We start from the raw sequence: 24554 nt of genomic DNA on the forward strand, positions 1-24554 counted from the left end.
CGCACACCAGGAGGAATAGTGAGAGCACAGGAAGATGTCCCCCCCACCCAAAGAACAGGAAACAATTTCAAGAGTATCATTGGAGGAAGAAGACAGGCCCTACTCCAAGGACGTGGACCTACGCCCCCCAAGGAACTCCCGAATAAAGAAGATGGGGATCATCGTAGGCGACTCCATTATACGACACGTGGACAGCCACACCGCAGGAGGAAGAGAGGACAGAGTAGTCACCTGTCTGCCTGGAGCAAGAGTAAAGGATGTGACCAACAGGATCTCCAGGATCATAGATGGCGCACGGGGAGTGGACACCGCTGTGCTTATCCACGTAGGAACAAATGATGTGAGCGGACAAGAGGACATGAAATGAAGCTAAGGGGGGGCAAGTTCAGGACTAATATCAGGAAGTTCTGCTTCACACAGAGAGTGGTTGACATCTGGAATACTCTCCCAGGGGAGATTATTGCGGAATCGACAGTCCTAGGCTTCAAAAGCAAACTAGATGCATATCTCCTTGAGAGAGGCATATAAAGATACGGTTGGCTATAAAATAAGCCAGGTGTATACCTAGCAGGGCCTCCGCGTGTGCGGATCGCCGGACTTGATGGACCGAAGGTCTGATCCGGAGATGGCGCTTCTTATGTTATGTTCTTATTCCCCTGGTCTTTGTAATTTTTTGACGGAGTGAAAAATCGATCCACTTGTACCTGTTCTACTCCACTCAGGATTTTGTAGACTTCAGTCATATCTCCCCTAAGCTGAAGAGTCCTAACCTTTTTCTCTCTCTTGCTTTGTGGCCACCTTCTTATGTAGCCCTGCCTGCCTCTCTTGTTTCTTGATAAAAACCTATGAAGCAGCTCTAATTCACAGGCACATTGCCTCTATCCATTTTATTTGATCACCTTCAACTCTAGGATGTTCCTTCACCTTCAGTTGATATCTCTTAGTTCAGGGGTAAACTAGTAATTTGGTATCAAGCAGTTCATTTAACAGGCTTGACTTTACTGTCTAGTTTGGTTTTTCTATTCTCATTTAAAAAAAAAAAAAAAATTGAGAACAGAATTTAACTGTCCTTTGATTATTATACTTCCCTTAGTACACATAATTTTTCTCGCTATATAGCTCCCCCTTCCGATTCGTGGTTTCTCCAATTGCAAATTTGGTTATGCAAAATTTTTTTATGCCTTGATTTTTAATTCAGAAACGCAGCCCCGGATATCCCCCAGATCTTACCTGATGGTCTAGCGGCGACGCGGGGCAAGAGCGATCTTCCTATGCTCCTGCCCTGTGCAGAGCCTTGCTGTGCGCACCCATGCTGTGAGTTCCTACAATGGGAGATCACTTCTGCCCCACCAGGTAAGGTCGGGTACACAGGAGGGAAGTGGGGGGTGGGTCAGAGCCGGCCCAAAAAATTATTTGTGATTTTCCCTATTTGCGGGCTGGCTCTGCCCCTAACCCCTGCTTATATTGAGGGTCTGCTGTACTTCACCATTCACAACCAGATTATGATAGCTCTTTTTATCCCTATTCCTTTCTTTCATTAGGACAAGGTCGTATATCTCTTACTTGATTCTCAAGTTTCTGAGCTCACTGCTCTCCTCTTCTTTCAGTAGAAGATGAAACCGGTTTATGCAATAACTTTGCATATCTTTTTCTTTGTTTTGCTTCCACATTTCCACTCCCTGTTCACCATGACTTTACTACACTTCTTTGCTGGTTTCCCTTTTTTCCAGCAAATTTCTTAAGAAGTGCTACTTCTTGACATCCTTGCACTGGCTCTGGTCATTTTCAAGACATACAAGAGCTTTCTCACAGCCTTCAAGGAGAGCATTTTTAACATGTGGCTTTGCTCCCAGTCTGCCACTATTTCTTTCTATGGTCCACAGTAACATTTTTTATCCCAGGGCAAGCAGGCAGCATATTCTTGACTGATGGGTGACGGCACCGACGGAGCCCCGGTACGGACAATTTTAGAGTGATTGCACTCTAAGAACTTAGAAAGTTCTAGCTAGGCCGCACCGTGCGTGCGCGAGTGCCTTCCCGCCCGACGAAAGCGCGCGGTCCCCAGTTTCTTAGTTTCCGCGGAGCTAAGAAGACGCGTGTTCCAATGGCTGTTGGAAAAATTTTTCTATTTTTACTCGCCTTCCCGCTCGCGCGTTTGTTTTCCTCGTGAACATTTCACGTTCTTGTTTTCTTTTGTAAAAAATAAAAATAAAAAGAGGTCTATTTTTTTTTTTGACTTTTTTTCGGTCGGCCCCGGCGGGGCCTGTTGGCACTTTTGCTACGGCCGTTTTTCCCTTCATGCCCCCTTCACTGGGTTTTAAGAAGTGTCTGCGGTGTGCACGTCCTATTTCCCTCTCCGACCCGCACAAGTGGTGCCTCCAGTGTCTGGGTCCGGACCATAGGGCAGAAATGTGCACCCGCTGCAGTTCTCTTCAAAAGAGAACTCTAAAGAACCGCCAAATTCAGCAGCGGATTCTTTTCGGTGCCGCCATGGAAGTACCCCCGGCATCGACACCGACATCTTCCACCAAATCGGCACCGGTGACTTTGACACCGCAAGATCCATCCTCGGTGTCGCACCCTGTAGGTAAACCGGCTAAGCAGCCATCCCCTTCTGTCCTTGGCCCGTCAGTCGAACAAGCAGTGAGCCAAGTCCTGCAGACTGTGCGCCGGCCCCACAAACGCTTCGCTCCCATAGAAGTTACTGCCTCTTCATCGGCATCGACTTTGCCTGAGCATCGAGATGCACCGCAGGTACCAAGCAAGAAAAAAGCGGTACCGGTGCCATCAGTACCGCCTTTGGATGAGAGAATAGCATCCATCCTTCAGGTCCAGCTTAAGGAGCACTTACAACAATTGCTCCCGGCTCTGTTGACTCCGAACCTTCCAGTGTCGGTACCTACTGAGCCTTCGGCGCCGATTGTCGACCAGCCCATGTTATCGGCATCGACGTTATCGGCACCGCACAAATCTGTATATATGCCTATTCTGTCGGCGGAACCGAAGTCGCTTCGGCGTACTGCTTATTCCGCTTCTGATCCGGTACCGTTCTCTGACACCCGTACCGCTGTACAGTCACCGGGTACGGTGTCGACACGGTCAGGAAAGTCGGTACGCAAAACCAAGCATACCGAATCTTCTCCTCCCCTTTCTCAGGGCCGTCTCCCATCGGTACGGGACCCTGATTTGTGCGATGATTCTGATGACCCCCTCGGTACCGAAGATTATTCATCAGATGAGGATGATCCATCGGTGCAGGATCCTGCTAGTAAGCCAGAGCACTCCTCCTTCACCAAGTTTCTTAAGGAGATGTCAGACACCCTTTCAATCCCCCTAGAGTCTGACTCTAAGAAATCCAAGGCATTTCTCGATGCTTTGGATTTTTACCAACCTCCTAAAGAATTTTTAAAGTTACCTCTTCATGACATCTTGAGGGAAACTTTTTACAAGAATTTAGAAACTCTTCTAACCATTCCAGGAGCTCCTAGAAAGCTGGAATCGCTTTATAAAGTGATTCCCATTCCAGGGTTTGACAAACACCAGTTGCCCCATGAATCTCTACTGGTGGAGTCAACCCTCAAGAAAGCTGCTGGCTCTAGTGTATATGCCTCTGTCCCTCCTGGCAGAGAGGGCAAGGCCATGGATAAATTTGGTAAAAGACTTTATCAAAATGCAATGTTGGCTAACCGTTCAGGTAATTATGGGTTTCACTTCTCCTTCTACCTGAAACATCTCATCCAACAAGTAGCCTCTTTTCAAAAGTATATTCCTGACCGCAAGCTTCCTGCATTTCAACAATGCACTTTCAGTCTTTTGCAACTCAGGAAGTTTATGGTCCGTTCCATCTATGATACTTTAGAACTCACATCCCAAGCTACGGCTATGTCTGTGGCGATGAGGCGATTGGCATGGCTTCGAGTCTCAGACCTTGATATTAACCATCAGGACCGCCTCGCCAATGCTCCCTGCCTAAGAGATGAGCTGTTTGGAGAGTCTATGGATACCACCACTCAAAAGCTTTCTGCCCATGAGACGAGGTGGGATACTTTATTGAAAAATAAGAAGAAACCTCCTCCTCCTCGTCCTTTTAGGCAGCAGCCATCATATCAGAGACGGTTTTCTGCTCGTCCAGTTCAGCCTCATTCTCCTCAACCTCGGAGGCAACGGCAACAGCAACAACAGGCTCGGAAACAGCAACAACAGGCTCACCAACAACAACCGCCTGCCATAAAGCCTGTCACTCAGACTAAGCCGACTCAGCCCCTTTGACTCTCTTCTCCAGGGCATTGCCAGTCTTCCTCCCTCCTGTTCTCTTCCACAGCCCGTAGGAGGTCGATTAACCATTTTTCACTCTCGATGGGAAGTGATCACCACCGACAAGTAGGTGCTCTCGATCATAGCCCATGGCTACTCCCTCAATCTCCAGACTCCTTCGCCGTTAGGCCTGCCAAAAGAGTCTGCTTCCAACAAGTCTCAGTCCCTCCTTCTCGCTCAAGAGGTTCAATCCCTCCTTCTTCTCAATGCCATCGAAGAAGTTCCTCAAGATCAGCGAGGTCAGGGATTTTACTCCCGGTACTTTCTAGTTCCCAAAAAGACCGGAGACCTCAGACCTATCTTGGATCTCAGAGATCTCAACAAATGTTTGGTCAAGGAGAGGTTCAAAATGCTCTCTCTTGCCACCCTCTACCCTCTTCTCTCTCAGGGCGACTGGCTATGCTCCCTCGATCTCAAAGAGGCTTACACACATATTCCTATTCATCTGACGTCCAGGCAATATCTGCGCTTTCTCATCAATCATCATCATTATCAGTACAAGGTGCTACCCTTCGGTCTGGCCTCCTCTCCCAGGGTATTCACCAAGTGTCTGATTGTGGTAGCGGCCTATCTCCGCTCTCACAATTTTCAAGTTTTCCCTTATCTGGACGACTGGCTGATCAAGGCTCATTCGCCTCAGGCGGTTCTGCTTGCCACCAATCAGACCATTCACTGCCTTCGTCTGTTGGGTTTCGAAATCAATCTACCCAAGTCACACATCATTCCGACCCAACGACTTCAATTTATTGGAGCCATTCTGGACACTGTTTTGATGAGGGCATTTCTTCCATCCAACCGCCTTCAGACCATCCTTCATCTCTGTCGGCAGGTGTTTCAACAGATTACCATCTCTGCCAATCACATGATGGTGCTCTTGGGGCACATGGCTTCCACAGTGCATGTCACCCCCTTCGCACGTCTCCATCTCCGCAATGGACTCTAGCGACTCAGTGGTCACAAGCGATGGATCCTTGCTCACAACACATATCTGTGACCTCGTCTCTTCGACAGTCGCTTCTTTGGTGGTTGACATCTTCAAATCTATCCAGAGGTCTACTGTTCCATCTACCTCCTCATCATTTTGTAATCACCACAGATGCCTCCCCTTATGCCTGGGGAGCTCACCTGAACAAATTCCAAACTCAGGGCTTTTGGACTGCCCAGGAAAAGAAACACCACATCAGTTTCCTGGAACTCCGAGCAATGTTTTATGCCCTCAAGGCTTTTCAACATCTTCTTTTTCCTCAAGTACTACTCATTTGCACAGACAATCAAGTTGCAATGTACTACATCAACAAATAGGGAGGGACGGGCTCTCGCCTGTTGTGTCAAGAAGCCCAACGGATTTGGTCTTGGGCGACAGCTCGCCACTTATTCCTGAAGGCTGTCTACATTCAAGGGGAACAGAATTCCTTAGCGGACAATCTCAGCAGAAATCTTCAACCTCACGAATGGACTCTCGACCCTTTGACTCTCCAGTCCATTTTCGCTCAATGGGGCACTCCTCAGGTGGACCTTTTTGAAGCTCCTCACAATCATCAGCTGCCCCTGTTTTGCTCCAGACTTTACTCTCCTCACCGTCTGGCACCCGATGCATTTCTCCTGGATTGGACCAATCTCTTCCTAAATGCATTTCCTCCTCTCCCACTCATGCTGTGGACATTGTTCAAGCTCAGGAGGGAACGAGCCACCATGATTCTTATCACTCCACGGTGGCCCAGGCAACATTGGTACTCCCTTCTACTTCAACTCAGTTCCAGGGATCCCATACTTCTTCCATTGTTTCCTTCTCTGCTCTCTCAGCATCAGCAGACCCTACTGCATCCCAACCTACAGTCTCTGCACCTGACAGCTTGGTATCTCTCGGGCTGACTTTGGCTCATTCACTCCTTTCTCAGCCTGTCCGCTCTATCATTGATGCTTCCAGGAAACCGGCCACGCTTCAGTGTTATCAACAGAAGTGGTTTCGGTTTTCTTCCTGGTGCCTCTTACATCACCATAATCCCATGTCTCTGGCAGTGGAACTGGTGTTGGACTATCTTCTTTCCTTGTCTGACTCTGGCCTTAAATCTACTTCTATCAGAGTTCATCTTAGTGCCATTGCTGCCTTTCATGAGCCAGTTCATGGAAAACCCCTCTCGGCTCATCCTCTAGTTTCTATATTCATGAGGGGCCTTTTCAATGTGAAACCACCTCTCAAGCCCCCTCCTGTGGTTTGGGATCTCAATGTGGTTCTTTCTGCTTTAATGAAGCCTCCTTTTGAACCTTTGGCCACTGCACATTTCAAATTTCTTACTTGGAAAGTGGTCTTCCTTATAGCGCTCACTTCTGCCAGGAGGGTCAGTGAGCTGCATGCACTAGTGGCCGATCCACCTTTCACTGTTTTTCACCATGATAAGATGGTTCTCCGTACACACCCCAAATTTCTTCCTAAGGTTGTGTCTGACTTTCATCTTAACCAGTCTATTGTCCTACCTGTATTTTCCAAAGCCTCATTCTCATCCAGGTGAACAGGCTTTGCATACCTTGGACTGTAAACGTGCTCTAGCTTACTATCTTGAACGCACTAAGCCTCACAGATCATCTCCTCAACTGTTTTTATCCTTTGATCCTAACAAGTTGGGTCATCCTGTATCTAAACGCACTCTATCCAATTGGCTTGCTGCTTGTGTTTCTTTCTGTTATGCTCAATCGGGCCTGACACTGGAAGGTTCTGTCACGGGCCACAAAGTTAGAGCTATGGCAGCGTCTGTAGCTTTCCTCCGCTCCACTTCCATTGAGGAAATCTGCAAGGCTGCTACTTGGTCCTCAGTTCATACTTTTACATCACATTATTGTCTGGACGCTTTCTCCAGACGGGATGGACACTTCGGCCAATCTGTATTACAAAATTTATTTTCCTAATGGCCAACCTTCCCTCCATCCCGCTTTTTGTTAGCTTGGAGGTCACCCATCATTCAAGAATATGCTGCCTGCTTGTCCTGGGATAAAGCACAGTTACTTACCGTAACAGGTGTTATCCAGGGACAGCAGGCAGATATTCTTGCGTCCCTCCCACCTCCCCGGGTTGGCTTCCTAGCTGGCTTATCCTAACTGGGGACCGCGCGCCTTCGTCGGGCGGGAAGGCACTCGCGCACGCGCGGTGCGGCCTAGCTAGAACTTTCTAAGTTCTTAGAGTGCAATCACTCTAAAATTGTCCGTACCGGGGCTCCGTCGGTGCCGTCACCCATCAGTCAAGAATATCTGCCTGCTGTCCCTGGATAACACCTGTTACGGTAGGTAACTATGCTTTTTCTCCTTACTACTGTTGGTACCAGGCTCCATGGATGACATCACCCATCTGTGAGAATATCTGCCTGCTGTCTCTGGATAACACCTGTTACGGTAAGTAACTGTGGTTCATTAAATAACCATGTTTCAGTAATAAAAAACAACCCAATGTATGAATCATCAATTAGGTCCTTAACAATATGCAACTTATTACATACTGAATGAGAATTACAGTATACACAGGGCACTAGAGTAAGAGAATTGTAAAATGAGTCCAAAGCAGGTGAAAAAGATTTTAAAACTTCAGGATTACGGCAGGCAACGTTTTTTTTTCTGATCCAACCCTCTATTACCAATATTGTATTTTATTTATTTATTTTTAAAATCTTTTCTGCCTATAACCTAAGCATATTACAATAAAACAGACACAAAATAACACAGATTACAACAAATAACCCTGCTACATTATTCCCTCTTACAAATATTTCAAATATAAGAATTTCACAAATATAAATACCAGCTGCTTCTTCCAACACTGAGCCCATATCAGAGCAGGCTTTGTTAAAAAGAGAGGATAACAGTAAAAAAAAAAAACTTACAGACAAAATAATATTCATCTTAAATGCCTGATGATCCTCTCTCTCTTCTTCAAAGACCTGTTCCTTTTTTGCCTCTCACTCTCCCTATTACCTTCTGTCCAATATGGCTCTCTGCCAAAGCATCCAGGTCCTTTAAATGATCTTCTTTCCCCATATTTCTACAATCAGTCTCATAACTCTGCTCGTATCATTTACCCAGTCAACTAGTTACCATTGCCCTTCTTAATCCCACTATAACCCATCTAATCACCAAGTCATCACCCTTTCTCCTTATCAGAGAATCCATCCTTCTGCACCACCTTCTGCATATGCCCTTGTTTCTCACACCCTCAGATCTGGCATCATCTTTAGTCCCCCTCCCACCTTTTCCCAGTACCAGAATACCTTCACACCCTCCTAGTTTTCCCAGCATCCCTTTAATAACACCTCCTACATTCTTCCAGTCCCAGCATGCCTTCAGAACCCCAACCCCTATATTCTTTCACATCGGCATTGACTTTAATACCAACCTTTGCAGTATCCCATCCTAGCATGCCTTTAGTCTGCTCTTCTTTTCCCAGTATCAAGTGCAAACTCCTCTCTATCCCCAGCATTAACTTCAATACGACCATTCTACATTCTTCCAGGCCCAGCATCACCTTCAATCCCCCTTTCCCAGAATTACCTTCAATACCCCTTCTCCACATACACATTCTCTTAGGATCACTTTCAATACCACCATCACCCCCACCCTAGCCCAAGCTCTTCCTTTTTCACCTGTCTAAGGAAACTGAGGTAATTTGCAAGATTGGGAACTAACCCTTTGTGCTTCTATTGTTGCATGCTTTTCCTCCAGCTTTGCCTGTTCTTCATGAGAACTGCAAAATATGAGAACTGGGACTTCCTATTCTTTCAAGAAATAAGAAATCCCTGTTCTCATATTTTGCAGAGCTGGAGGAAGAGCATGCAACAGCAGCAAGGGCACAAAGGGTAAATTCCCATTAGTTTTGGAGTGCGGACTGCAGACCAGTGCCTCTTAAGCTGGCCTTGTCTGCAGTTTATGCAGATGCTTCCTCCTCCCATTGGACTTTATTGCAGTTGTTTGAGCTGCACTATGCAGAAGGAGGAAGCAGCTGCATAGGAAGAAGATATGAGTACCATTGCTTTGCTAAAACTGGGATTGCAAGCTATTTTTATGGGATGGCTCTTGCTATTCTGTAGCGGCACCTATGGCCAACAGAAAAAGCAAAGTTCTTTACATAAAACATGATGGCAGATAAAGGTCAAATTGCCCATCCGCAGTAACCATTATCTCTTCCTCTCTCTAAGAGATCCCATGTGCCTATCCCACGCTTTCTTGAATTCAGACACAGTCTGTCTACACCACTTCTTCCAAGAGACTGTTCCATGCATCTACCGCCCTTTCTATAAAAAAGTATTTCTTTAGATTTCTCCTGAGCCTATCACCTCTTAACTTCATACTCTGCCCTCTCATTCCAGAGTTTCCTTTCAAATGAGAGACTCGACTCATGTGCATTTACACAATGTAGGTATTTAAACATCTCTATCGTATCTCCCCTCTCCCGCCTTTCCTCCAAAGTATACATATTGAGATCTTTAACAGGAATCTTCATAGACAGGATAAATTGTAACTTCTTATGTAATACTTGCAAGCCTGGAAACTATTAAAACAGTGTGCATTAAGCAGCATAATGCGCTAGCCCCGCTCTTAGGTGTTCAGGAATAATGATAATTGCACAAATATTACCAATCAAATATTGTTTATTAATATTAACAGCAAAATCTCATATCAAAAGGCAGTTATCAGGTAAACTAGGTATTTTTCTGTCCCTGCAGGGCTTGCAATCTGAGCTTGTACCTGAGGCAGTTTCTGATCTTTGAAGAACTATTCTGTTTGGCAGCATTGGAAACATCACCCACTTATGTCATAATTACATAAGATTAGCCTTACTGGGTCATACCAATGGTCCATCTTGTTCAGTAGTCTGTCTTCACGGTGGCCAATACAAATCACTAGTACCTGGCAAAAACCCAGATAGTAGCAACATTCTATGCTACCGATCCAGGGCAAGCAGTGGCTTCCCCCATGTCTGTCCCCCATGACTTTTCCTCCAGGAAATTGTCCAAACCTATAAAATATTGAGTGGAGTGGAAAGGGTAGATGTGAATCGCTTGTTTACTCTTTCCAAAAATACTAGGACTAGCGCACATGGTATGAAGCTACTAAGTAGTAGATTTAAAACAAAACTGAGAAAATATTTCTACATACAACATGTAATTAAACTCTGGAATTCATGGTCAAAACAGTTAGCTTAGGGTTTAATTTCCTAAAATAGAAGTCTATAAGCTATGATTGAGATGGCTTGGGAAATCCACTACTTATTCCTAGGATAAACAGCATAAAATCTGTTTTATAACTTGGGATCTTGCTAGGTACTTGGGACCTGGGTCGTCTACTGTTGGAAACAGGATTCTGGGCTTGATAGACTTTCAGTCTGTCCCAGTATGGCAATTCTTATGTTCTCTTTATTGAGTTTGGTAAAGAGAATGAAGAAATCTTGATAGCATTTTTTTTTTAAGTGCATTAAGTTAGCTTTCAGTGACATTTATCAGTTCTCCTTCATCAAGGAAAGGACAACTAGTAAAGACCTTAAATTACAACAAAGGAGATTTAGGTTAGACAGGAAGAACTGTAAGTATAGTCTGCCATCCTAGGAAGATGCTCTTAAAAATCTTCAGTGACAGGAGGCTATATGAGCCCCATATATCTTAGTTAAATGTTGAAAATGCTATTTTTCATGTCTTGTATTATTCATTGGTTCTTTCTCTTTAATAAAACATATTTACCATAAAAATCTTCAGTACAGATTTTAATATTCATGTGAGGTGTAAGTACAGTGGATATAAATTGATTCACAAAATGATCTCTAGAAGTTTCTTCCAGCCTCACATCTCAATGAAATCCTAAGGAAAATTATACAATGTTTCAAATGTGTTCAAGTAAAGAGAATTACAAACTCTGCACTTTTGCTTGAAAACTTAATTTGACCCCCTTTGGTACTTTGACATTGGTGTTAAAAATGGCAGTTAGTTGAGAGTACAACCAAACCAGAACAGATATATAGGGAACAAATCAAGAGAATTAGTTTATTCTGATCAGTAATTTAAACTACTATAATTTACTGTGCATCCATATTGTAATTAAACTTTGATCTGTTATTCATGTTAAAGCATATGTGACTTAATACCTTGGATTCCCATTGATTTTAACATCTTTCCTGAATTTTTCATTCTTAGGAGTGTAAGATGAATCCATGCTGTACATTTGAGACTTGTACATTAACACTAGGTTCTGTGTGTGCTCACGGAAGGTGTTGTGTAAATTGCAAGGTAATATTACTGAATGTTTTATGATTTTAGTAGCAAAATTAAATCTTTAGCATATATAGATGGTCTTTTAGGGATCCTACTCCATGTGGAGTGGCATTTTAGAATTGGCATTTAGATATACAATCAGGGTATCTGAAGTTCTACTAATATCTCAGAACTGGATCTGTCAGTTTTGAGCCTGTTCTAAAATACATGGTGAAATGACATTCATGTATTGGTGAGATGCAATTTGAACATCCATTTTAGAAAAATAGACCTCAACACAGTAACACAGATGTCTCTATGGCAGCATATGAACGTTTATGTTATGAAATAGCAACATAGATGTTTATATGTTAGAACTTACAAGGTTATGTTAGCCATTTTACGAATACAGATAAATGCTTATTTTTCCCAAGAACAAGCAGGTCATATTAATCTCACAGGTAGGCAATGTCATCCATGGAGCCTTGGTGCCCTGGTGTGGATGCTTGAAAAACTGTTTTATAGATTTAAGAGCTCGAAGAAGTGCTCGACCTCGCATGTGAAAGTGCTTTCCCATCGGACTCATGAGCATAGGACCAGCAGTATTTTTCATCCATGAAGAAAGAAGAACATTATTGTGGCGATTCCTCTGAGCCTTGTTTTGAGAAACATAGTAACATAGTAGATGCCGGCAGATAAAGACCCGAATGGTCCATCCAGTCTGCCCAACCTGATTCAATTTAAATTTTTTAATTTTTTTTTCTTCTTAGCTATTTCTGGGCAAGAATCCAAAGCTCTACCTAGTACTGTGCTTGGGTTCCAACTGCTGAAGTCTCTGTCAAAGCTCACTCCAGCCCATCTACACCCTCCCAGCCATTGAAGCCTTCCCCAGCCCATCCTCAACCAAAAGGCCATATACAGACACAAATGTGCAAGTCTGCCCAGCACTGGCCTTAGTTCTTCAATATTTACTATTATTTTCTGATTCTAGAGATATTTTTTGATTTGCGGTGCCTTAACTTGTGGAAATTTATTTTTATTTGCCTTTGAGTACCTTTTTCATCCTTTCCCTTAGCATTTATTTTTCTTTTCACAGCTCATGGGCCCTCTTATGCCCAAGCATTGGCTTGGAACTACCCCTTCATTTTTCATTGGTGAGTGCCCTTTTTTCACTGTAAAGTCATTTGATTTAGCCATGGCCATTTTTCCTTTCAAGTCTTCTAAGGTCCCCAGTGACTTTAAGTGTTATGCTTTTTTTTTTTCCAATTCTTTATTCATTTTAAAAAACTTACAATAAGTGTAACATCATTTATATCATTTTAAACTCCAATATAACACTTAATCTATTAAATTCCATATCAGAATTTATCCCCCCTCCCCATTAATTAATTACATTCTTTAAATTCAATAAAACATATCATAAAACCTCATTCTAATATACCTTATTTAATAAGCAAACCATAGATCTCCCTCCCCCCATCTTGGATGTGCATTTTTAAGGGGAAATATAATATTCGATCATTACATTATTTTGTTAATGCTCCCAAATTTCCTGAAATTTTTTAAAATTCCCTTGCTGTGTGGCTATTATCCTTTCCATTTTATAAATGTGACATAGTGAGTTCCACCAGAAACTGTAATTCAATCTTTCCCAATTTTTCCAGTTACTCATAATCTGTTGTATGGCAACCCCTGTCATAATAAGTAAAAGCCTGTTATTTTTAGATGAAATTTGACTCTTAGCCCTCATTGACATGCCAAACAGCACAGTATCATACGATAATGCCACTGGATTCTCCAACATACATTTTTTTTGACCCCATATTGATTTCCAAAAAGCAAGAATCATTGGACAATAAAATATCAAATGATCTAATGTTCTAGCTTCGAGATGCCAACATCTATTAGATTTAGAGCTATCTAATTTCTGTAAACGAAATGGGGTCCAAAACACTCTATGTGAAAGAAAAAACCAAGTTTGTCTCATAGATGCAGACATTGTACATCTCATCCTCCAAGTCCAAATTCGTGTTATGCTTGATGCAATTGGACCATCTCTGCTTCTGACACCCATTCCTGGTGTAGTCATTGTTTAAACTGTCTTCTTTGCTTGTGTATGCAGAAAAGAACACAGAAATTCAGAGAGGCTCAGACAGAAAATATTTGGAGCAAGGTACAAATCATCGGTGTTCGTATTGACATCGAGGTCTGTACCAGCATCGACAGTGACATCTGCATTAGCATTGTGACCACTGGCCCATATGGCATAGGGACCTGTATCTAACACTGGGAGCTCCTGTGCATCCAGTGGGTCTCCACCTTCCTCAGTGCCAACAACTGAGCAGGTCCATTGGGACTGGTCAGCATAGGGCCCAACATTGAGGGTGTGTGGGGTTTTGACATTGCCCTTATTGGCACTGAGTGAACTCGGTGCTGCTCAAGGGCGACGAATTGGCTGTCATTTGTGATCGCCTGAATGCACTCCATCATAACAATAGGGACACAGAAGACTGCAAGCAAAAATAGAGGCAGTTGAACAGGGAGCTTTGTGCCAAGGCTGCAAAGAAACCTCCAGGGGCAGATATGTCCAAACTCCCCCCAGTAGAGCAGATGGTCCACAGCCTCCTCCCCCCAGGCAAGCATCCATGGGATTAGCAAGCTAGGCATCTCAACTGCAGCAGAGGATTCTGGTATGTAAGGGGGGGTGGAAGCCACATTATATCTCCCCTCTGCTGCACCTAATTTTTCAGGCACAGGAAAGGGGACACCCTGTGGCATAGTAAGGAGGGTGCAGTCTGCCCTAGGCGCTCACATTTCTCCTGCTCTCCACCCCATTTCCCTCCTCCCCATCCCCACCGTAACTTTTTATCTTTTTTTCCAAGAGGAATTGTTACAGCACCTCAGTTTGTTATTTCTGGGTGTCCAGGGTCTGGCATAGGAGCTGCAGCTTCGATTACCTCTAGTCAGCCATGTTGTTACTGTGTCCCAGGAGCTTCTGGGCCACACGAAGAAGCTGATGCCTCAGTCTGTGTGTTCCCCTCTGGCCAGGGTAGGTACGTTTAGTGCCGTCATCATGCTCCCTGGCATCATCTGAAACCTGAGGGGGGGCGCGACAAGGGGCTTGTCTTCCAGCTGGTTGGCCTCACCCATCACACCTTCTGCCTCCTCTACTTCTGTAGGTGTTTCACTGGTCTATCCATCCTTTGTGTCAAACTCGCCTCCAGTTGCTGGGAGATTCTCTGGCAGCACATCCCCTGCTGCAGTTGAGGTTCTAGCCTGGCCACCTGCAGGCCACCAGTTCCTGATTAAGCTTCCAAGTTGGTATCATCTGTACCGGAAAAAGGGAGATGTGGGTCCTAGCCATCTCTGTAACCAGCCACAGTTCACACGAATTCCTGTCTTTGCCCCTCCAGGTGCCCTTGCATTCCTCAGCTGAGAAACTGTGCCAGTGTCATGCATCCCAAAGCATAGGAGCCAACTTTTCAAAAAGATTGGTGGTGCTAAACCCAATGGAAATTACCTCTCCCTGGACACTGGGTGAAAGAGTGTGCTCAATATTGGCACACAGCTGACTCCTATGCCCCAAGTCTGCCTGTGCTTGCATACCTGCCAGAGCCAAATGTGAAGGTAAACTGTGTCCCTCAGATGCCAAGGTGCACGACAGCAACACAACAAGGTAAGGAAAGACAGAAGGAAGATGATTATGAGTACTAGGAACACAGAGGTGTGGGATGAAGATTGGTTGTAGAGGGAGAGGGGGAGAAGGGTCAGCCACTGGAAGGTACAGAGGCACAACAGTTGCTTAAGCATGGGGCCAATCATCTGCCATAGGCTCCCACTCCGTTGTACCCATGAGCCATGTGACCTGCTAAGCTACCAATCAGAAGGGACCGTGGCCCCCTACCCTACCCACCAACAGACCCTGCTCCTCACATAGGTGCCTTGGAAGTGAGGTGCTACCCAGTCATCAGCAGTGGCCGTCAGATGTGCCAATTTCAGCAAAGCAGCCCGCTTTGTAGCAACACCTGGCTCCTACAGAAGCAATGAAAGCAGCACAGAATATGATAGGGACTCAGGCTGCCTCCTCAGTTTTTGTAGCAACTCAGAGGGGTCACAGAAATCCAAGAGGGGAAGTGGTAGAGGGAAGAGCCCAGGCAATGGCAAGGGAAGGGAGAAGAAGGCGGAGTGCACCAGATATGGGTCTCTGTGTGGTAGGTGGAAGTAGGGGATGTACATGGGGAATCAGGGGGGAAGGGGGTGTTTTGGTGAGTGGATATGCTGGGTTTGCCTGGTGAAGGGGTGATGGTTGGAGTGCTATTTGTGAGAGGTGTCATGTGCAAATAAAAAATGTTCACTCACCTTTAAGAAACTGCAGAGAGGAATGTACAAGGTCCAGGAACTTTTATTAAAAGTCAGTAAATGTTATTTTACAAAGGATGGCTTTCATATACATGGAGAATGGACCCAACACAGTCTGTGTTTCGGAGAAACACTCCTTCATGGGTCCGAGTTATCACAGCATTCTTTCTTTCTTTCACTTTCACACCCAGTATTTTCACTAGCGTCAGTCCAACAGGAGCATTGCCTGGCTTTATTATTCTCTATGGGCTCAGGTGCTGCAGCCCAAGGGCTGGGCTGGCAACTAGCCTCTTTTCTGTTACTTTGAGAACCTTTACTTTTGCCCTTCTGTTTTCCCTCTGTGTGGCTTTGGGATGCCATAACAACTGGGTAAGGAATATAGGTCTGCTGCGGGGTTGTGCCAGGCGGTACAGGCATTCTGGTACCTTAGCCTCAAATGCTAGGTCCACCTTACAGACTTAGGGTAATCTCTATGCCGCAGGGCTCGGTTTTGGGCCCAATCCTATTTAACATCTTCGTAAGAGACTTGGCTGAGGGGCTTCATGGTAAAATTACATTATTCGCCGATGACTCCAAACTATGCAACATAGTAGGCAAAAGCACAACAGATAAGAACATAAGAAGTTGCCTCTGCTGAATCAGACCAGAGGTCCATCGTGCCTCGCGGCGGCCCATCAGGCCCACTGCTTGAGCAGTGGCCCTTGATTTTTCTCTAACCTATCTCTACTCCTGTCCCTATATCCTAACCTCAGTCCTTATCTGTACCCTTCAATTCCCTTGTCTTCCAGGAACCTATCCAAACTTTCTTTGAAGCCCTGTAGCATGTTCTGGCCTATCACAGCCTCTGGAAGTGCGTTCCACGTATCCACCACCCTCTGGGTGAAAAAGTACTTCCTAGCGTTTGTTCTAAACCTGTCCCCTTTCAATTTCTCTGAGTGCCCCCTTGTACTTGTGCTTCCCCATAATCTGAAAAATCTGTCCCTGTCCACTTTTTCTATGCCCTTCAGGATCTTGAAGGTTTCTATCATGTCTCCTCTAAGTCTCCGCTTCTCAAGGGAGAATAGCCCCAGCTTTTTTAGCCTGTCAGTATATGAGAGGTTTTCCATACCTTTTATCAGTTTAGTCGCTCTTCTCTGGACTCCCTCGAGTACTGCCATGTCTTTCTTGAGGTACGGTGACCAATACTGGACACAGTACTCCAGATGTGGGCGCACCATTGCGCAATAAAGTGGCAGGATGACTTCCTTCGTCCTGGCCGTGATGCCCTTCTTAATGATTCCAAGCATTCTGTTTGCTTTCCTTGAGGCAGTGGCGCACTGTGCCGATGCCTTCAGCGTTGTGTCCACCATTACCCCCAGGTCTCTTTCAAGGTTACTCACCCCTAGCAGTGATCCCCCCATTTGGTAGCTGAACATCTGGTTCTTTTTTCCTACATGCATGACTTTACATTTCCCTATGTTGGAGCTCATTTGCCACTTTTTGGCCCACTCTTCCAGTGTCGTCAGATCCTTTTGGAGATTTTCGCAGTCTTCCGTTGTTTCAACCCTGCTGAATAGTTTGGTGTCGTCTGCGAATTTAATGACCTGATAAAAGCACAGTGCCCGACAAGAGCTCAATGCCCGACAGTATGACGCAGGACCTACTCCTGCTGGAGCATTGGTCAAAGACTTGGCAACTAAGTTTCAATGCCAATAAATGCAAGGTCATGCACCTTGGCAAAAACCCATGCAGGACTTACACCCTAAATGGTGTGATCCTAGCAAAGACTGTAGCAGAACGTAACTTGGGGGTGATCATTAGCGAAGACATGAAGACTGCCAATCAAGTGGAGAAAGCTTCATCCAGGGCTAGACAAATCATGGACTGTATCCGTAGAAGTTTCGTCAGCCGTAAGCCCGAGGTCATAATGCCGTTGTACAGATCCATGGTGAGACCCCATCTGGAATACTGTGTACAATTCTGGAAGCCGCATTATCAAAAAGATGTGCGGAGAGTTGAGTCGGTTCATCGAATGGCCGCCAGGATGGTCTCAGGTCTCAAGGATCTCCCGTATGAGGAACAGCTGGGTAAGTTGCAGCTATACTTACTCGAGGAACGCAGAGAGAGGGGAGACATGATCGAGACGATCAAATATGTCACGGGCCATATCGAGGTGGAAGAAGATCTCTTTTTTCTTAAAGGACCCACGGCAACAAGAGGGCATCCGTTGAAAATCAGGGGTGGGAAATTTCATGGTGACACAAGAAAATATTTCTTCACCGAAAGGATGGTTGATCGCTGGAATAATCTTCCACAACAGGTAATTGAGGCCAGCAGCGTGCCAGATTTTAAGAAAAGATGGGATTGGCATGTGGGATCTCTTCCTGGAGTTAGTTAGGGGGTGGGTCATTAGTGGGCAGACTAGATGGGCCGTGGCCCTTTTCTGCCATCATTTTCTATGTTTCTATGCTTCTCTGTAATGCAGTTGCCAGAATGTTAGCGTAATATATTGCCTTGAATCTGTTCTTCAGCAGAAAGACTGTCGGGCAGTAGGACTACATGCGCTTGTTCAGGCTTGGCCTTTGTGGGGGCTCCTGTATGCGTTTCCTCTGTGGCCCCTGTTGGGCATGGTCATCCAGCAGATTTAGTGGCACACTGATCTTGTGGTGCTGGTGGCTCCATATTGGCCACACAAATCGTGGTACAGAGATCTCATGCGACTATTAGTAGAGGATTCCCTGCAACCCCCTGTTTGGGGGATCTGTTAACTCAGGGTCCAGTGCAGATGGAGGATCTGTCATGAGTCTCGCTTATGGGCTTGGCTCTTGAAATGGCATAGCTGACTAAAAAGAGTTATTACTCTTTTGTATTCTAAGAAGAGGTTGACCGCTTTCTTATGTGCGAGTTTGGAGCGTTATTGTGAGCTAGTGTGCTGACTGTTGCACTGCTCCCCTAAAGGCTTTGTTGCTAACCATTCTGGATTTTTTGCACAGCAGTTTGGACAAGGGTTTGTCCCTGTTTTCTCTGAAGGTCCAGCTAGCAACCTTGACCTGCTTTCAAGGGTTTCTCTGCAGTTGTAAGAACATAAGAATTGCCACTGCTGGGTCAGACCAGTGGTCCATTGTGCCCAGCACTCCGCTCATGCGGCGGCCCCCAGGTCAAAGACCAGTGGCTCTAAATTAGTCCAGCCTCACCTGCGTACGTTCCAGTTTAGAAGGAACTTGTCCAACTTTGTCTTGAATCCCTGGAGGGTGTTTTCCCCTATAACAAACTCCAGAAGAGTGTTCCAGTTTTCTACTACTCTCTGAGTGAAGAACTTCCTTACATTTGTACGAAATCTATCCCCTTTCAACTTTAGAGAGTGCCCTCTCTTTCTCCCTACCTTGGAGAGGGTGAACAATCTGTCCTTATCTACTAATTCTATCGCCTTCAGTACCTTGAATGTTTCGATCATGTCCCCTCTCAATCTCCTTTGTTCGAGGGAGAAGAGGCCCAGTTTCTCTAATCTTTCGCTGTACGGCAGCTCCTCCAACCCCTTAACCATCTTAGTCGCTCTTCTCTAGACCCTTTTGAGTAGTACCGTGCCCTTCTTCATGTACGGCGACCAATGCTGTATGCAATATTCCAGGTGAGGGCGCACCATGGCCCGGTACAGCGGAATGATAACTGTCTCTGATCTGTTTGTGATCCCCTTCTTTATCATTCCTAGCATTCTGTTCGCCCTTTTCATTGCCGCCACCACCACACATTGCGCGGACAGATTCATCGACTTTACGATCAGAACTCCCAAGTCTCTTTCCTGGGAGGCCTCTCCAAGTACCGCCCCGGACATCCTGTATTCATGCATGAGATTTTTGATACCGACATGCATCACTTTACACTTATCCACGTTGAACCTCATTTGCCACGTCGATGCCCATTTCTCGAGCTTGATTATGTCACTTTGCAATCCCCCTGTGTCTTCACTACTCTGAATAACTTCGTATTGTCCGCAAATTTAATCACCTCACTTGTCGCACAAATGTCCAGATCGTTTATAAAGATGTTGAAGAGCATGGGTCCAAGCACCGAGCCCTGCAACACCTCACTGGTGACGCTCTTCCAATCCAAGTATTGTCCATTTACCCCCCACTCTCTGTTTCCTATGCTCCAGCCAGTTTTTAATCCATGTGGGTATTTCACCCTCGATTCCATGGCTCGCAATTTTCCGAAGTAGTCGTTCATGTGGAACCTTGTCAAACGCCTTCTGAAAATCCAGATATACAATGTCGACCGGGTCGCCCTTGTCTATCTGCCTGTTTACTCCCTTGAAGAAGTGCAGCAAATTCATCAAACAATATCTGCCTTTGCTGAAACTGTGCTGGCTGGTCCTCATCAGACCATGTTCGTCAAGATGATCAATGATGCGGTCCTTTATCAGCGCCTCTACCATCTTTCCCAGTACCGAGGTTAGACTCACCGGTCTGTAGTTTACCGGATCTCCCCTCGAACCTTTTTTAAAGATCAGCATAACATTCGCCATCTTCCAGTCTTCTTCTAGATGTTTTCTGTTCCCTTCAGGGGATCTGTTTTATTTGTTCCCTGATTCTGCCTTGGGACGTCAATGTGATCTTATCAATGTTGGTGGCAGCCCCTTTCAAGCTCATATCTGGTTGTTCGTTGAAAGGTCACACCTTGCAGACAGTCTTTCTTGGGGTTTTGTCTTCGGCTTGTTGCATCTTGGAATTGTAGGCACTTTCCAGTTGGGAACCTTTCTTGATGTTCTTTAAGGAAAAGGTGACACTTCAGAAGGTTCCTTCCTTTCTCCCTAAGGTGATATCAGCTTTCCATGTGAATCAGGCCATTTTCCTTCCAGTCTTCGACAATCAGTCAGGGTCAGAGGAACAGAAGTATTTACATTGCTTGGATGTCTGGAATATCCTCTACTACTTGGCTGAGACCAGAAGTTTCAACATACATATCAACTGTTTATTTTAATAGGGGGTTTTCATAAAGGCGAGGCAGTATCCTGGGCTACTGTTGCTTAGACAATTAAGGAGATGGTGGCATCAGCTTGTTTGTTATGGGGCAAGGCAGTTCTTTCATTTTAAGTGTTCATTCTACCACAGCTCAGGCAGCTTCATGGGCTGAGCACTCCTTGGTTTTGCCTCAGGACATCTGTAAGGCAGCAGCTTGGTCTTCGCTTCTTCCTTTGCTCCTCTTTATAGGCTGGATGTTTACATCTGTAAGAATGCTGTCTTTGGGGCCCAATTTTGGAGGCAGATTTGTGGGGCTCCCACCCATGATGGACACTGCTTTGGTACTGCCCATCTGTGCAGGTCTAGAGGGATACTGTAGAAGGAGAAATTAGGTCTTGCCTGCTAATTTGCTTTCCTTTAGTCCCTCTAGACCAGCATAGAGCCCACCTGTTTCTACTGCTTGTGTTTCTGTTCTACACTTCAGTTTGGTCTAAACTGCAAGGGGTTGGTTGTTGGGCCAGCATTTAAAAACAAAACAAAAAAAATGAGAGATTGAATGATAATTTAACTATATGAGTTACAATGCTGTTTTCTTACTTTGCTTCTGCATATAGCACATCAGGTGGTCACTTATATAGCTGAGAATTCCCTATGGAGGGGTGTTCAAACTATTCTGTAATTGACCAGGTTAGGCAACCACAGCCCAGGTGCCTTGAGGGGTTTTGAGAGGTGTTTGGCTGTTGTTTTCTTTTCCTTGGAGGAGCATCTGTTGGCTATTCAATGACTGTCTTCCAGGGGATTTCATAGCCCACTTATAGGTTCCCTCTTTATACTAAGTTCCTGTAAACCTTCTTTATACTAAGCTCCTGTAACCCTTACTATGGAGTTCCTTCTTTTTACTAAACTCCTGTAAACCGTGCCGAGCTCTAAGATTGTGGAGATGATGCAGTATATAAACTTAAGGTTTAGTTTAGTTTAAGTCAAAATTCAGTAGTTCTCGGTCTCCATCTGCTGGTAGGAGTGCATAATATCCATCTGTGCCAGTCTAGAGGGACTAAAGGAAAGCATATTAGCAAGTAAAATCTAATTTCTCCTGAACATGCGCCTCAATATCAAACAATGATAATATGTAAGATATTTGTGGATTTTTAAAAAATAGAGAAGAAACTTGTCGAAGGAAACTAAGGTATCCTAATGCAGTGTTTCTTCTTATTTTAGTTTGCTACAGCTGGCTTAACCTGCAGACCATCTACTAATGAATGTGATCTCCCTGAATTTTGTGATGGAAGATCTGAGAATTGCAGAAATAATACTTTCAAGCAGAAAGGAACCCCTTGCAATAATAATAACGGCTACTGTTATAGAGGCTTGTGCCAATACCATGATGGACAGTGCCAAGATATCTTTGGCTCAGGTAAAAATGAATAACATTTTAAAAAAATATATAAATCCAATGGATTTGATCATTCAGACCTCACAATTATATTTCTCAAAAGAAATGCATGTGTGACACTGATTTATTTTTCCCCTGGAAGTGTTGTTTGCTCTTCTTACTTTTATTTTTCCAGTTAAGCTACATGAAAGCAAGTCAGTAGCTTAAAGATGATCAAGCTTTGGACACAAGCAGGCAACAGCAAGGTATCTGTGACTTCACTGGCTGCACAGAAGCAAAGGGAGGTGACAGTGGCTAAATTGCACTCTATCCATGGGTATAGTTTGAGGGAAGCATTGACCCCCAAACACTGTAGCAGAATGCCTCCTTGTTTCTCTCCTGCCCTTTCACCCTACATAGGGTTACCAGATTTTCTGGAACAAAAATCCAGACCCATGGCCACGCCTCCAGACCCACCCAGTTCTGCCCGGACTGACCCCGTTCCACCTGAGTCATGCCCCATTTCGCCCCCAGCCTCGCCCCTTCAACCTGTTTGTTTGTGAGGAGGGCATCTGCACATGTTGTGACAAACCTAGCTCTCATACAAGCTTTGTCCCAGGATTTAGTAATAGGAGCTGTAAACCCCCTTGCAGGGGAGCTGACCAGGTTATCTCTGCTGCTTATGATAGCACTAGTGACCTCCCTTGCACTAGTGAAGATGAACCAGAGAGAGACTGCCAGTTAGAACACAGACGAACTGTAACACAGTATTCTAAGCCTGTTTGCAGTCCAGCCAAAACAAGGCTGCATGTCTCTTTAAGGCAGAGAACCAGCAGAAAGCTGAAGTTAGAGCACACAGCTACAGAGAGAGTTTTCTCCCTTCTCCCTCTCCAGGTTGGGGAGGTGTGGCTTGGATCAAGTTAAAGGGAGACGAGTGAGAGCCACAGGGGAGGAGGGGCAAAGAGAGCTGCAGGGAGAGCCTCAGAGAAAGCAGTGCCAGTCTCCCCAGCTGAACTCTGATGAGGAAAAAGACTGGGAAATGTTGGATGCTTCAGTGGTGCCTTCCACTACAGCTGAGAGGCAGCTAGAAGGTTTTGAAGCAATGGATAATTGTGAGCCGTTTGTTCCAGAAGTGAGAGTGGAAGCCAAGGACACAAGCTAAGGAGAGTTGTGAGTGTTTGTTTTTGATTCTTACCTTTTGCCAGGAAGTTTTTGGCTCTGCTTTATTTTTGAATCCTGGTTTGTTTGACCTACCGAAGCAGGACTCTGAAGAGTTAAATTGCAGGTATTGTGAAGAAGGACTTTAGCCTTGAACTCATTAGCATTTCAAAGTATGTTTGCTCTGCTAAGCCCAGCATTTTCAGCCCATGATAAAGCAAATGCAGGCTGAACTAGGGAACATAATGACCTGTGGATTCCGTTTGAATGTGTTTTCTACTGTATGCATTCTTTGTGGAAATATTAAGAGTTGGTGAACTAGCCTGCTTACAAGCTCTCCTGAAGTCTTGCCCAGTAAAAAGGGAGAATCTGTCTCGGAGTTTCTGGAGAAGATTCCTTTTGTCTTTTGAAAGCTTATCAGTGCAGTCTAACCAGGGGTAAGAAATAAAAGTACAAATTTGTGTTCATTCCTGGATGTGTGTTTTCCTTGCCTGTAAGATCTTAGTCATTTACCGGATATTATATACCCTAGGCTAGTGCCTAGAGAAGAGCCTGAAGGATTCCTTGGTAGGAAGGAACACACCAAGTCAGTATCCATCACAAAAAGCCCGGTTCGCTACGCCTATCAGGAATCGCGGTTGTGACAATGTGCTGGTGTGATGTAATGATGTCACATGCATGCATGCACGTGACGTCACCGCGTTGCATGCGCAGATGTCATCCCGATATTGCTGCTAGCCGGAAGCTTTTCAAAACCCGGACAAAGTGTCAGGTTTTGAAAAGCAGTCCAGACCCTTGGACGTGTCCTCGAAAAGTAGGACATGTCTGGGGAAATCCGGACATCTGGTAACCCTACCCCTACACAAACACACAGAAACATGATGGCAGATAAAGGCCAAATTGCCCATGTAGTCTGCCCATTCGCAGTAATCATTATCTCTTCCTCTCTCTTCTACAAATCAGAACCAGAATGTGAGTGGAATATAAAACATGAATAGAATAGAATTGATGTCCCGGGGGTCACGTGATGGTAGCGAGCTGACCGGATGTCTCTGGCTCGAGCTCCACTTTCCCTCCATCTAAACGCTGTACAACCTGCTAGTAGTCAGCGAATTCGCCCCGGCGATTTAGCTCCTCTCTGCTTGGGATCGCTGCGGCAGTGAGTCGGGAGCTCAGGAGGGGTGCAGCTTG

The 24554-nt window shown here is 45.1% G+C and overlaps 1 protein-coding gene across 3 annotated transcripts in view; it reads left to right on the forward strand.

The window, feature by feature from the left end:
- Window positions 1–24554, forward strand: part of LOC117362008 (disintegrin and metalloproteinase domain-containing protein 9-like) — a 237154-nt gene that overhangs the window by 152909 nt on the left and 59691 nt on the right. For all 3 annotated transcript variants that reach the window (XM_033947712.1, XM_033947713.1, XM_033947714.1), the window contains 2 exons: window positions 11481–11573; window positions 22052–22247. In XM_033947712.1, the coding sequence (XP_033803603.1) occupies window positions 11481–11573; window positions 22052–22247 (289 nt within the window). The remainder of the gene's footprint in view (window positions 1–11480; window positions 11574–22051; window positions 22248–24554) is intronic.

This window comes from Geotrypetes seraphini, chromosome 6 (genome assembly GCF_902459505.1).
Source record: "Geotrypetes seraphini chromosome 6, aGeoSer1.1, whole genome shotgun sequence".
NCBI lineage: Eukaryota > Metazoa > Chordata > Amphibia > Gymnophiona > Dermophiidae > Geotrypetes > Geotrypetes seraphini.